Raw genomic sequence first — 13,795 nt, 5'->3', positions numbered from 1 at the left:
ACCATCATAGCTAAAGGAAAGTGTCTGCCTTCCTCTCTTACCTCAGAAGAGACCACCTTTGCTACGGATAATCCTTCCAATAAATGGAAATAGAGATGCTTGCTTTTGGGTACCCACCAGCTGAGGAATCCTGCTCCAGCTGTCCCTGCAGTGGGCAGCACCATCTGCCCCTTGATCCCCATTGTTTCTAAAGGGGGCTGAGGTGGGGAGGTTTAACAGGTCCAGAGGAACAGGAAATTACCTTGATTGTTTGGACACTCGGGGTTAGAGAGCGAGGAACAGAGAAGAAAAAGGAGCCCTGCAAATACTCTTTTCATTTCTTAAAATGGTGATATTTATTTGTTAGGATAATGAATTTCAAATAATGAGTAACATAATAGTTAACTCTGAAAAACTTCATCAAAATTAAATGAAACAATGAGCCTGTCCCTTCTGCTCATGATCATTAAGACTCTGCAGCTATGAAAAAAGGCATGGGCTACTATAAAATCATTATTTGTTTCCATCCACTTGCACAAACATTATAAATAAGACTTTCATTATAAAAAATCACAGAAGATGCTTGTGGCACATTTTGTAAAATGCAACTAGAAAAAGACAAGATACTGTTAATAAATAATACATTCAATAACAAAGCAATTTTTGCAATTAAGAGACATCTAGACATTTTGGGTACAGTCACCATGAAACCACCTGAAAAAGGGACATTCTTCAAAGAAGCACTGCACAGTACTTGAAAAACGAACAAATTCTACTGACAAAATCATAGAAAATACATTATTGCAGGGCAAAGAAAGAGATTCCCTTAGTCCTTGAATGGTGTTGGCTGACAGCAAACATTTGCTACATTGGAGAGTGAATTAGATCGAAGCCCTAATCACAAGACTCAGAACAACACCACACTTGGGATGTTTAACACACTCCACACAAGCACCTCTGCCCCTGAGCATGCCAAAAACCAATGGTTTGAGATGTTCACCCAAGTGCTCCTGCCATTTGGACATGACATCCAGCCTGTAAAGCTTGCACACATCAGAAATGAGACAATAAACATTAGGTGCTGGGCACTGGAGGCAAAACAAATCCATGGCATTATGCAATCTCAGGGGCATCATGGTTTGCTTATCTACTTTAAAATCACCTCAAGACATCAAACTACCACTTACCATCACATTTTTCCAATAAACTGGGCAAGAGAAGGAGGAATGCAAATAAAAGTACTAGAATTTAACAGCTAACACTGACATCCCACATCACATGGCTCCTTTGGGAATATTGTGTGAGAGAGCAAAAATGGCAACCGTGTCCTGTCCCTAAAGAGCCAGGAGAAACCTGGAGTCTGTCCTGCCAGGGCTCTGCACGGCAGCCTCCTGTGGGGCACAGAGTGACCCCAAACCAGGGCTCTGCACGGCAGCCTCCTGTGGGGCACAGAGTGACCCCAAACCAGCTGGTTTTGCCCCAACACTGAGCTCCTTGCCAGCACCCACGGAGGTTCTGGTGGCACCATGGATCCAAGCAGGCCATCCCCGAGCAGTGCCCCTGCCCACAGCCCAAGCCAGCACAGAGCAGCAGGGCCGAGATGTCCCTGTAGCTCAGGGAAGGTGACAGCACCTTGCAGCCTCGGGGAGAAGCCAGCAGGAGCTTCCAGCAGTGCTCCCTGGGCTGCTTGCCTGCAGGTAACACAGCCTGTTCCCAAGGTCAAACACCAGGGACTTGGGGTAACCCTGTGACATTCCCTGCTCCCCTGGCAGGGCACATGCTCAGGATGGCTGCAATTCCAACACATACTGGTGCCCTGTGAAATCACTCACTTCTCCTAAATACCTCTGTGAGGTAAATGCAAAATTAACAGTTTTGAAAAACCTTTGCCCGGCCCATTTCTGTTCTGGTCGAGCACAAAACTTGCCCAAGCTGCCCCGAGTTCTTTCAGGTGGCCGTGCCTGCACGAAATGGCAGGGAATTCTCAGAGGTGTACTTTGCACTGCAGCTTCTAGCCATAAGGGCAAACTGTAGCAAGCCCCAGCGGGTCATCCTGGCACAGGCACAGACTGGGGATGCAGATGGGGGCTGAGGGCAGCACACACGTGCTGTGGCATCATCACTGGGCCTGACTGATCCAGCCAGGGCAGCCCCACGCCTGGGGACAGATCAGATGGGCTGGAAATGCAAACAGATTGTCCCTCCCAGGGCCGGACAGAAGCAGAGTTAGCTTCAGGAACAGAGCAGTGTGTTTATTACTGTCCTAATGGTAAGGGCCCTGTTACCCCATCTGAGAAGGAAAAGCAGTCAAAAGGGGATGTGGTTCACTGCAAAACCCACTAGAACTATCTTCTTTCCACTTCCTTTCTCTTTTCAGTATTTTTACACTACAGAGCTCATACTAACAACCCATCTCAGGGAGACAACATTCACATAAAAAGACATGCAAGTGTTTACATTCATCATCATCCACATGCTACATTTCACAGTTCATTATCAGAGCAATGCACTGCTCTAGAGAACATCACAGCAAGGCACCTTTCATTTCCTTGGTGTCTTTGTTTGCTTGCTTCTCGCTGGAGCTTTCAGAAACAGCCAGATGGAAACAGCATTAACACAGGTTAAAGCCAAGTGTCTGGTATGTGTAAAAACAAAAAAAGTTTACAAGTCCTTCTAACTTCCACGAGACATAAAATTAAAATAAAAAATGCTTGTATCGGTGCCGAATGTTTTTATTATTTGGGGCTAGGGTTGGCTCTAAGTTCCTCTTTGAGAAGGTCCAGAGATTTTTCATGTTACCCTGTCCAGCAGGACTGGACACATGTGCCCTGCTCCAGTCTGGAGGCTGGCTCTGTGTGAAATGGTGGGACAGGACCCTCCAAACCAAGTGGAGAGGAACATTCAAAGCCCTGACTGCTCCCACTCAGGCCAGGGCTGCTGGCAGGGAACCCTGGATTCACTACTCCAAAGATAAGGGCCCTCTCTCCTGAAACAAGTGGAAAACAGAGACTGATACAAATCAGGCCTGTGTTATTTGAATGGTTCTTCTGTGCATGCTATATGCACAGTTGGTAACCACAGTGCAGATTTGGTCCCAAAATTCACATGCAGCTTTAGTCCAAAATGTATCCAAAAGCTCTTCATAAGAACAACTTGCCAGGGTGGTACTGAATATGTGAAAATTCAGTCTGCTAAGTTTTACCCCCAGATAAAGATCGGGCCTTGCCCATGGGGCTGCAATTCCAAACATAATCTTTGATCACAGTAAGGGTTATTGAACATATTGAAAAGCAAATTTCAGATGCAGCTTCAGCCCCACAAGAAGTCCATGATTTGTCTGGTACAGTTTAACAAAACAGAATGACTCTAAATTTCGTACTAGCTGCAAAATCATTAACACTGGTTGTTGTTCTTATGTACAGCAGGGAGAATGAATTATCAAGGATTTGGTTGAAATTTGAAAGCAAACTCAAATTCTACATCAGGTGGCTTTCAAAAGGCCCACTGAACTTTGAATATATCTTTGACATTCTTAGCTCATGGTTACGGAACCGGGCCTGGATAAGAGGAACTGTTCATACTACTTATATCTGCAGTTATTCTTTAAATAATGGCTGGCTGTATGGTACAGGGGTCTGTTAGTCTCTAAAAACAGGGGAATGATGCCAAATTGATTTTTACCTCTTTCCTTTTATATCAATTCTCTGTATTCTTTACACAGCTATTTGTAGTTCTGCAGCCTATTATTGGATTCTAGTTTCCCCAGTACATTTCCCTGCCCTGACAGAAAGACAAAGCCCATTCCAAGATCCCCATGCTGTCTTGGCTCTCCCCAGGAACCAAGGCTGAGACATCTCTGCTCTCTGAGATGTATTTCTATAATCAAAGCTTAGTTCCCATCTAAGGGGAGGGGGAGCAGGATTCAGAGAGGGTTGAACAAGGGGAAATTGCCTCACCGCTTCTGTCTCTAATTGGTGATTTTTGTCAATTATGCTAATTTGCTAAACTTACCAAACTCTATTCAGCCCGTGGGGGGGTGTGGGCATTTTGAGGACATTTTCCATGTCTGCCCCTGGAGGCCTCCAATGAAGACCAGCCTTTATAATGCCTGCACTAACTGAAGTTGAAAGCTATTCTGGAAATCAATTCCTATTTTATTGACACCTGACTGAGTGTACTAAGATATACCAAAGATTCAAAATGTAACTATGTTCAATTTAGGATAAAACCCAAAGACATGTGACAGTTTCACCAACTGGGGTTTATGAAAGCCAGAAAATCTTTCAGTTTTTAAAGAGGAAGATAATTTGTTGAGATTTCATCACTGAAAACATCAGTACTGTTATGAAAAGAAAATAATGTGCCCAACACAGAAAAAAAGCATGACACCAACTCTTTTAAGAAAACCAGCATTTGAGATTAGAATAATGCCTTAGATATAAATTGTCATTTTAGAAAACAAGAGAGAAGAAAGAAGTATTTCCTCCTTGCAAACACTATCAGAAAAGAAGAATTGCAGTCAAAAAGCAGGGGGAAAAGATCATCCCATTCCATCAATAAAATCCAACAAAATTATTTGATGAGAGGAAACACTCACAGACATGAGATCCATCAAGAATAATAAATTGAGGTTACAGTTACAGCCAGTGAATGGTGAAGCTTGCCAGAGTTGAAAAATCCTTTTTTCATTTTCACTTGGCTGAAACAATGCCCCTGACAAATGGAGCAGCTGATGGATCGCTTCCCTGAGACAAGGACACGGAGCTGCATTGCAGCCTGCGATGCCTTCGTGTGGCCCAAGCTTGAAATGCAGGGACATGTTTGCCTGACAGAAGCAACCAACAAACAGCAAACACGGCTCATGGTCTAAACTTGTGGGGAAAAAAGAATTGTCAGATTACACAATTATGATACTTTGACTAAGTGTCATAATCTGACAGTGCTTTAAAATAACGTCAAACTTTCATAGGATGAATTCCCTCAGGTTTGAGAACACTCAACTAGTTAAAATCCAGGCAATTCTATTGATTTGATTGAGTCAGAACAACGAAAGAGAGCAGAGAATCTGGTTTATAGAGTGAAGGGTGTGGCTGAGAGGAGGAAACCTTTTCTCTTCATAAATGCACAGCTTTTCCCTCCCTGCAATCCAGGGGTGCCCTGAACATAATGTTCCTATTGTACTTCCTAACAATGGCAGAGGATTTGCACACAAAAGCATAAATTCACTCAGATAAAAAGGGTGGTTCATTTGCTTGTTTGCATTGTTCTAAACAGATAAGCTTAATAACATTTCTGGGGTTTTTTCACTTGAATTCCCAAGTATGAGTTAATTAATTCTCACAACACCTGAGCTAAAAGTCATCTCTATTCACCTAACAGAGAAATCACCACAGGAAGAAAGACTTCAAAACTCTGGGATAAGCAGGAGTTTCCCCTACTTCATTTAATGATGAGTTAATAGAGTCATTAGTACTAGGAAGATGTAAAATGCCGCATACAAATATTGATAAACCTGAAGTGGTTTTTGCCTCTCTGGTAATTTTTAGGTTTAGGGCCAGAGGAAAGTTCAGTGTAGGGCAGAGAAAATTTTAAACTTGAGAACAGGGCAAGTTTCACTCCAGTACAACAAGAACCAACAGAAGGAGAAGCAAAAGAATAAAGACTTAACACCAATTAACAACTTTGGGTTCCAAGCATTTAAACCTAAACTTCCATCCCTTTATCTTTACCAGAAATATTGTGTCCTTTACCAGAAATATTGTGTCCTTTTGTGCATTCATCTCCTTTCTGACCTTTGCCTACTTCTTTGGCCACCACTACGAAATAGCAGCACATAAACAGTCAGAGCTTTCAGAGGAGCTGAACCTGTCCTGGGCTTGCTTTTTACTTTTTTTTTTTTTTTTTACTAATTTGGAATATAATTTTTTTGTTGTTTCTTAGGGTTTTTTTTTTTGTTTCTTTTTTTGTTTGTTTGTTTTTTTAATTATATTTTTTTAATCTATGGACACCACATGGGACAATCTAGAATTGGAAGCTTTACAGAAGTATGGACTTGAATACAAAGCTTGAAGTGCAGAATAAGTTGGAAACCAGGGAAAATTCCTGTGTCTTTTAACATGGTTTCTTCAGTTATTAGTACATTTTAGGAGGAAAAAAAAGAGGGGATATTTTTCACATGTAAATATTTTGCAATTTTTCTTCCCTCTAAATGATTTGGAAGTAATTATTCAAGACACTACCCAGCATCTGAGCTATAGACTTTAGGCTATTTTGTTTATATTTATGTAGCTGTGTGCCTATCTATTACTTAGGGAGTCCTCACAACCCTCTGAAAGGGGTAAGAGTTCTGACTGACTTTTTGTTCCATTTTCACTGCAAGGTGACATGTGTGAGCAAGTAAAAATCTCCTGTTTCTGCCTTTGCATGGAACAATTATTGGAAATGCTTATGGAGTGGGAGTTTCAAGAGCACGGAAAGCTGACCTAATCCAATATCAGCTCAGTGGGGATTTCATTATTGACAGAAATAAAACCACAGTGGTTTCTGCACTGCAGCATCATGCAGTGACCTCCTCCTACCTGTGGGTTATATCTACAACCCAGGTAAGATGGCTTTTGGGTACCCAGACAAAATGATTTTTATGTATATGTTTTGTAACAGGCCTACCCTGCAGTGCCCAAACGATAACACACTAAAGGACACAATTCCCAGGCATGTCCATGCTCCTTGCAGCGTTCAGTACAAAGCCCAGGCCTTTAACAGCCAACACATGACTGATCTGTAGGATCAGAGTCCTTGAAGGCCCCACAGAATGAACAAACATCACTCCACAGTGGGACACATCGAGCAGGCAGAGCTAAAATGGCTAAAATATTGTTGCTTTTTTTTTTTCCTGTCAGTGCAGCACAGTGTGTATCATCTGCCCAAACTCTACAGCTCAGGAGGCAGCAGCCAACTCACGTGCTCCAAGGAGTCCTGCCAGACTACTCCAAACCAGCATTTTCCTGAAAACTGGACATCTCCTGGCAGTTTCACTCTGCATACCATGGGTACCCGAAAAGAAACTCCTGCTCCTCACGAAGGAGTGTTTGTTTTCAGCACATGGGAGGCTTATAAAAAAAAAATTCAAGCATTTCCTATAAGAACACATGCACAGAAGAAAAAATAAGTTGTGATTATGGCACTTTTGCAGAACACCAAAATCTTTGTTGGAGATACCTGAGTAGAGACTCCAATTGGTGTCTCAGTACTCCAGATCAGGCTTTTATTTTCAGTGAAGAATTTTCATTTACTATCAAGATAATCACCCAATAACAAAGCTTGCTGCAGAAGGAAGATTCCCTAAGTTGTTGATAATTAAGTTCTGTAATTGTTTCCTTCCAATTAACAGAAAATAAGGCATCTCATCTCTGCTGTGGGTCCCATCTGACTGAAACAATTCATTGAATATACAGTTAGAAATCAGAAGGAACTGTCCAAAAGGTACTCCAGTGTTTTACTGAATACCATCTTTTTCATAAACCCAGAGAACAAGTACTAGTGGTGCTGCTTTCTTAAACTCACTCTGGAGTCACTCACAGGAGTTAAATCCAGGGAGAAAAGGGGAAAAAAAAAGAGTTTAACTTGGAAGATGAAGAGGCTGAATACACCAGGGCTCAGCCTGCTGCAATAAAAACTGATGAAAATGAATAATCAGAGGGGAATGAGTAGCTGTTTAAGGTCTCACTGCTGCCAAAAAGTATTAGCCAGGGAGGATAGGCCAAGCCTCCTGTTGGCTCTTTGCACTCCACTTAGGGAAACGAGTTTGTTAATATTTAACAAAAAGAACTCTAAGTCTTTACTAATTGTTCTGTTCAGAAACTACAAAAAAGTCAAACATATGATAGATTCCAAGAGATAAAATATGGGAATTCAAGGTAACAGGTATTATTTTACAACAGTTGAAAAACCCATCCTTCTATCACCTATCCTCTTTCTCTTCTCCACTGAGGGAATTACCAACACCTGGCTGAAGCCATATTTTTTATTTGGAGCTATTTTGAGCTCTTGGTGGATTTGTCAACAGTTTAAAAGAAAAGCTTGTTCAAACTACGAAACATATTGGCTGCCTTATGGCAGGATGTTAAAATCACACTTCAATCCCCAAAGGGAATGGTCATCTGGAAGGACAGGGAAGAGAGATCCTTCAGGGTGATGGTATGGGGCAGAAACAGGAGTCCACATTAAGGGAGGTCACTGCACCTAGGACAGCTGCAGCACCCAGGATACTCCTCAAACGATCATGGAGATGGGGAACAGGCATTTCTGGGCAAAGCCTGGTGAATTTTGCTTACCTGCACGAATCAGCTAATGGGAACTCCACCATGTGAGCTTCTGAAGGAGGCCGTGATTCAGGACAGCAGCTGGTCAGTCCATTTTATATCTGTGTTTGATGGGAGTGGCAGGAGAAAACAGCTTGTCCTTCCTGTAACCTGGACTTCTTCCAATGCTTACTCATCTATTAAGCTGAAGAAGAGTCAGAGAGGCAGCAAATGGTGAGATTGCTGTCACCTCCTTCATTTTCCTCATTTCTCCATAACAAGTTCCCTTGCACCTTAATCACAGGCCAGGGTGAGCTGGATACCCGGTTAGTATTCATGAAGCTGTTTCCAGGAGAGGTTTGCTATAGCTAACACGTTTCAGGACACTAAGTGTCAAAAAGCAGATACTTTGCATAGTTTCAGCTCTCACAGAGGTGCTAACTCAGCTGCCTAGAAAACAACATTAATTTTGAGGAAAATAACGAAAAGATGAAAGTAGTCAAATCAAAAAAACAGCCAATATTTCCATATTCTGTAAAACTTCAGCTGTAACAGAGGCCTAGACCTTTGACTTTAGTAGCTGCCTCACACCAAACTTGTTATCTTCATTCCAGAAAATATATAAAAATACAACATTCATGAGCAAGAGGTCTTAGCACTGTAACAAAGTCTGTGCCAAAATTAGAGATGTTTTATTCTCATGGGCACACCTCCCACTCCCTTCTCTAGGATTTTGCTTTGCTGGTTTCTGTTTTGCTTGTCTGATCCAGAAAGAGCTCCAAGAGGCTTCCTAATCAACAAGGAGGGAAAGTTTCACATGGTTTTGTCACAAGTTCAAAAATAGGTCTTGACTTCCTCAAGAACATAGACAGCCCCAAAAAGATTGTATCAAGAGGGATTTCAGTGCATACCTTTCTTGTAAAGGTATTTAATTTATTCTCCTTACAAACATGGGACAACGATTGCTCTGCAGGCAGAGCAATATTCCAGCACTTCTGCCCCTTGTCAGCTCTATCATAAAGTTAATAACTATGAATCTTAACAAATCATCTGGCCAGCCTGAAACAGATTTTATTGAAGATGAACTGCAGTGGCTTTCAACCTGGCAGATTCGTGCAGCTTTAGCTACACTATCAGGGAAACTCAGGGACTGGCAGTGGAAATGGAGGTGCTGCAGGAGGGAATTTCACTAACAAATACTAAGATTTCAAAAAGACTTCACTAAAAATGCAGCAACACAAGCAAGGACCTCCCTCCTGAAGATGGATGAATTCTCAGGCCCTTCCATGCAATGCCATATTTGATATCAGTGTTCCCACACGTGGACTGCCCTCCTCTGGGACACCCCCAAGGCAAGCTCCACACTCCCTTGGGATGAGCCTTCACTCCAGCATCTCTCTCAGGTCACAGCCACTCCTACCCTCCCAGCTACCTGCTTTTGCCCTTTGCACTGCTCTTTCAACACAACACTTGCAGTGCTCTCCTGCGTCCCTTTGTACCTGCCGGGCAAAAGGCTGACTGCTGGCCAGCGTTTCCATGGACTGACAAGCTGAACCAGATTTTGCCCCTCAAAAGTGGCATTTATTTCTGTTTCTCTCCTCTTCTCAACAGCCAGTGTCCTGGAAGTTACAGAAAATTGTTTACCCTTGAACCCTTACTTGCTCACCACACGTGGGTGCCTTGTGCTGTGTGTGCCAGCCACACTCACTGTATGCAGATGTGAACAGAGCCAGAACCAGAGATGCCTCCAGTATCAGCTGCACATCACTCACAGCCCGGGTGCCTCCTGCCCCCACAAGTCCTTGGAAGCCATCTCCTAGCAAACATCAGGATTGCAGACACCAGAAGGGACTCACAGAGGCCTCAGGTTCAGCCCTACAGAGGTGGGGAATACAACACTTCCAGATATCCAGGGCATTGTCTGAGCATCAACAGCCAGACATGACCAAACACTCAGCAGAGCTTTCCTGCACAAACACTTGTTCTTCTGATCCAATTATTTTCCCAACACACAGAACAAATAATTACCAAGGGGTTGGAGAGCTGTAGGAGAGGTTCAGAAGTGAATTCCTAAGTACTGTAAAACCACCACAAGATGACCAGCAAAGAGGCAGCTCCCCCTCACTCTCCCCATTCCCTCCTGCTCTGAAGGAAATGCTGGCACCCTGCTGATGAGCCATTTGTAGCACTTTGTATTCCAACTGTTGTTTTCACAGATAATGTCATCTATAAAGCACTCAAAAGGGCAAACCTGATGCACCCAATAAAAACCATACAGGCACCTCTTCATCTCCAAGAAAGGCAGCTCAGTCAAATTCTGCCATAACAAGCAGAAAGGAAAACATTTTACTTTCAAATCCTTCCTCACCGAGTCCCCACATCATGGATAATGCACTAATGAAACAGAATGAATTATCAGGTGGTGTTCCATCAGTGTGCTGACTGTACTTGTAATGAAAGCATGGACAAAGATATCATGGGCTATGAGGTACATTCAGATTCTATCAGACCAATAGCTAGAACACCCCAAAATCTCCACATTACCCTTTAGCATTGCCCTGTAATCCTACAAAACAGTGCCCACTTCATGCTTGGAATATCCATATTCCAAAAGAAAATTTTATTATGAAACATAGGTTTAAAAAGAAAAACATGACTATTTTTTCCCCATTTTCTTACACAGAGTGTTGAACTATTCATATTTAAAGAGGAGCCATGGATTTCACTTTTTAAAAAAAATTATTATATCTATATAACTCGCAGCTGGTAGTCTACAAGGAGAGACCTTATCAACACTTGAGAAGAGACATCCCCCAAAATACTAGAACTTTGGGGCTAGAACAGCACAGGAAGTTGTTGTGGAAAGTTGATGACAGTTCTGTTGTTCCAACACCTTGGCTAGGTTTTCAGTAATAAGATATTAAGAAAGAGAACACTGATCTGGATTTTTCAAGTTAATGGTGGCAACATCTTGCAGCTTAAATTGCACTGCAGACCGAGCTGGGATTCTCCTCTTGTCCTCCAGTGCTAAACCAAAGCAAACAAACAAAAGGATTTCTCATTTCCACAGTGAGAGGACCATCTGCTGCCCAAGTAACAACCCAAAATAAAACAGTCCTTCAGGCACTGTGCACACCTGACAGGATTCACCACTGCCAGCAGGGCTGCCTTGCATCAGGCATGCCCTTCTCTTTTTTCCTTTTCTTGCTGGCTGTGCAGCTTTTCGCTGCTCCCAAAGGCTGTTTTATTTCCCAGACTCTCTTTAAGCAGAGACAATCTCGTGTGAGAAGTACAAGTCTTTAAGGCTAACGTTACAATCCAAGCAGAAGAAAAAGTCACACGCAGAGAAACGATTTTCAAAGCTTCGACTAATTTTAAATGACACTTACATTCATTTCTGCAATTTTCCTGCTGTAAGCACATGAAGAACCTCATTCTACATTCCACTGAACCCCTCCAATACCCTCAACAGTCCATGAACATCTGGAGTCCAAATGAATACAGAATTAATCCCTAAGGCTGGACAGAAAATCAGGTCAGGAACCATCCCTGCTATGAGAGTCACTGCGGAAATCTTGCAGCGGGTCACTGGAACCAGGCTGCACTTCCCTGCTGGTTTTGTAACATGCTTCCTTTTCAGAGCACTTTGCCTTAACCAGCCCTTGCCCACAGCACAGCACTGGCACAGCTGTAATGCAGTGACCTGGACCATCCTGATAGTACCCACAACACACAGGTCTATCTGTCCCCAGTAGCAAGGCATTCCTAGGACATTCTAACCAGATTCTTAGCACCTTCACTCTCCCAAGAGTCTTCAGAGAAGCTGATGGTGCTCAGCTCCTGGGGCTTTTAAGCCCTTCCTTTTCCTTCCTCGGGGGAGGGAGCGACACATCAAAAATAAAAGGAATAAAAGGAAAAGAAACAAAGAGTCAATGACACACACATGCTGTCCTACACACACACACACACCCCCCAAACAGAGGGGAAAAGCAAGGAAAAAGGAAAGTTCTACAGGGTGCTGATCTGGAATGAAATGGAGTTTGGAAGAGATAGTCATATTTGGCACTGTCAGCAAAAGCTTATGAGCGGCCCGGTGACTCTCTGAGCCTTAATGCCCTTTGTACACTTGTCACTTAAAAACGTCCCTGGAAAGTTCAGCTGTGCTGCTTCTGACATGTTTCTCCCACGGCTGCTGAATGGACTTGATGGAGAGATACATTCATCCTCTCCCAGTTCCATAAAGCACTAAACAAGAAGGACATATTCCATTTGGCCTTCAAGGAGCGTTTTTATGGCCCATGCAGATCCCTTTAGAAACAACCAACATAAACCAGAGCTCTCTGTCGGAGAGCGTGGAAATTAAAAACTCTTGATGTCCAGAGCGACCCTCAGGCTGAAGGCTGAGGTTCCTGACAAGGTTCCAGCTGCATCCTGAGCACGCCGCTCTTGTGCAGGAACCAGAGCTGCAGGAACTCCTCGGGCATGGCGTGGAAGCCCGAGTCGGGCAGCACGTTGTCGTAGTAGTGGTGGCTGATGAAGCTCCCGCGCAGGTCCACCGAGAAGGGCCAGAAGCCGTAGATGGTGACCTCCTCGCACAGCCCCAGGGCAGCACTGACCAGGAAGAGCCCCGTGGAGAGGCGCTTGGCGTGGATGCCCTTGCCCTTCCAGAAGCGGCCGATGTCCCGCAGGAAGGCGGGGTTGGCAAACAGGACGGACTGCCGGGCGCCGAAATCCTGCAGCGTGTAGTAGACGCGCAGGGAGGGTCCCGTGCCCGTCCTCATGGAGAAGGCTGGCATGTAGATGTAGCTGTGGTTGTAGACCTTCACGCTGTCCACAAAGGCTTTCCGGGACCACAGCAGGTTCTGGAACCTGGAACGGCACAAGGGAGAATCAGCAGGTCACACATGGCTTTTCCCACATGCTTCGAAATCCACCTAAGGGCTGCTCCTCATACCCATATTTACAATTCACTGCACACCTTTTTCGAGCCCAGACAAAGTCCAGACAAACTGACACTGCCTCTCTTTGGAAACAGACACCTGAATAGAGAGTTGAAACCTATCTGGTATCCTGCTAACTCCAAAACATTTCTGATTTCACCTTCTTTAAAAAAAAGAAATTAACACTGACAACGTTCTGTAAGACTCAATCCTTCTTAGCAGCATTTTTCATCTGTCCAAAATTTCTGATTTTTCAAGTATGGCACTCTATAAAAGAAATTTTCAATTCTGTGTTGTTCTTGTTCTTAAAGGCAGACTAAAATAAGAAGCCAAGTTAGATTAGGAGAGCAAGGTATATGTACAGATTATTTCTTTGATAGCAAAAGAGCACATTACAATTTGTTTAATTGTCAATAGCTATTTGCTGATGGATGTTTTATTCCTGACAAACTGCTCCACAACCATTATCATGGACTATAAACTTCCCTAGCCATAGCGCAAAGGTGGGGTTTGCTCCCCACCTCGATCACTTGACAATGTCCAAAGCCTTCAGAGTGCAAAGCTCACTACACTAAA

The 13,795-nt window shown here is 43.4% G+C and overlaps 1 protein-coding gene across 1 annotated transcript in view; it reads right to left on the bottom strand.

Moving 5' to 3' along the window:
- Positions 1–310: 310 nt before the first annotated feature.
- Positions 311–13,795, bottom strand: part of ST8SIA1 (ST8 alpha-N-acetyl-neuraminide alpha-2,8-sialyltransferase 1) — a 111,148-nt gene continuing 97,663 nt past the window's right edge. Inside the window, exon 5 of the mRNA XM_036400300.2 lies at positions 311–13,148. Within this exon, the coding sequence (XP_036256193.1) occupies positions 12,668–13,148 (481 nt within the window). The 3' untranslated portion in view covers positions 311–12,667. The remainder of the gene's footprint in view (positions 13,149–13,795) is intronic.

This window comes from Molothrus ater, chromosome 5 (genome assembly GCF_012460135.2).
Source record: "Molothrus ater isolate BHLD 08-10-18 breed brown headed cowbird chromosome 5, BPBGC_Mater_1.1, whole genome shotgun sequence".
NCBI lineage: Eukaryota > Metazoa > Chordata > Aves > Passeriformes > Icteridae > Molothrus > Molothrus ater.
Note: the sequence above shows the minus strand (reverse complement) of the source record. Positions and strands in the feature narration are given on the sequence as shown.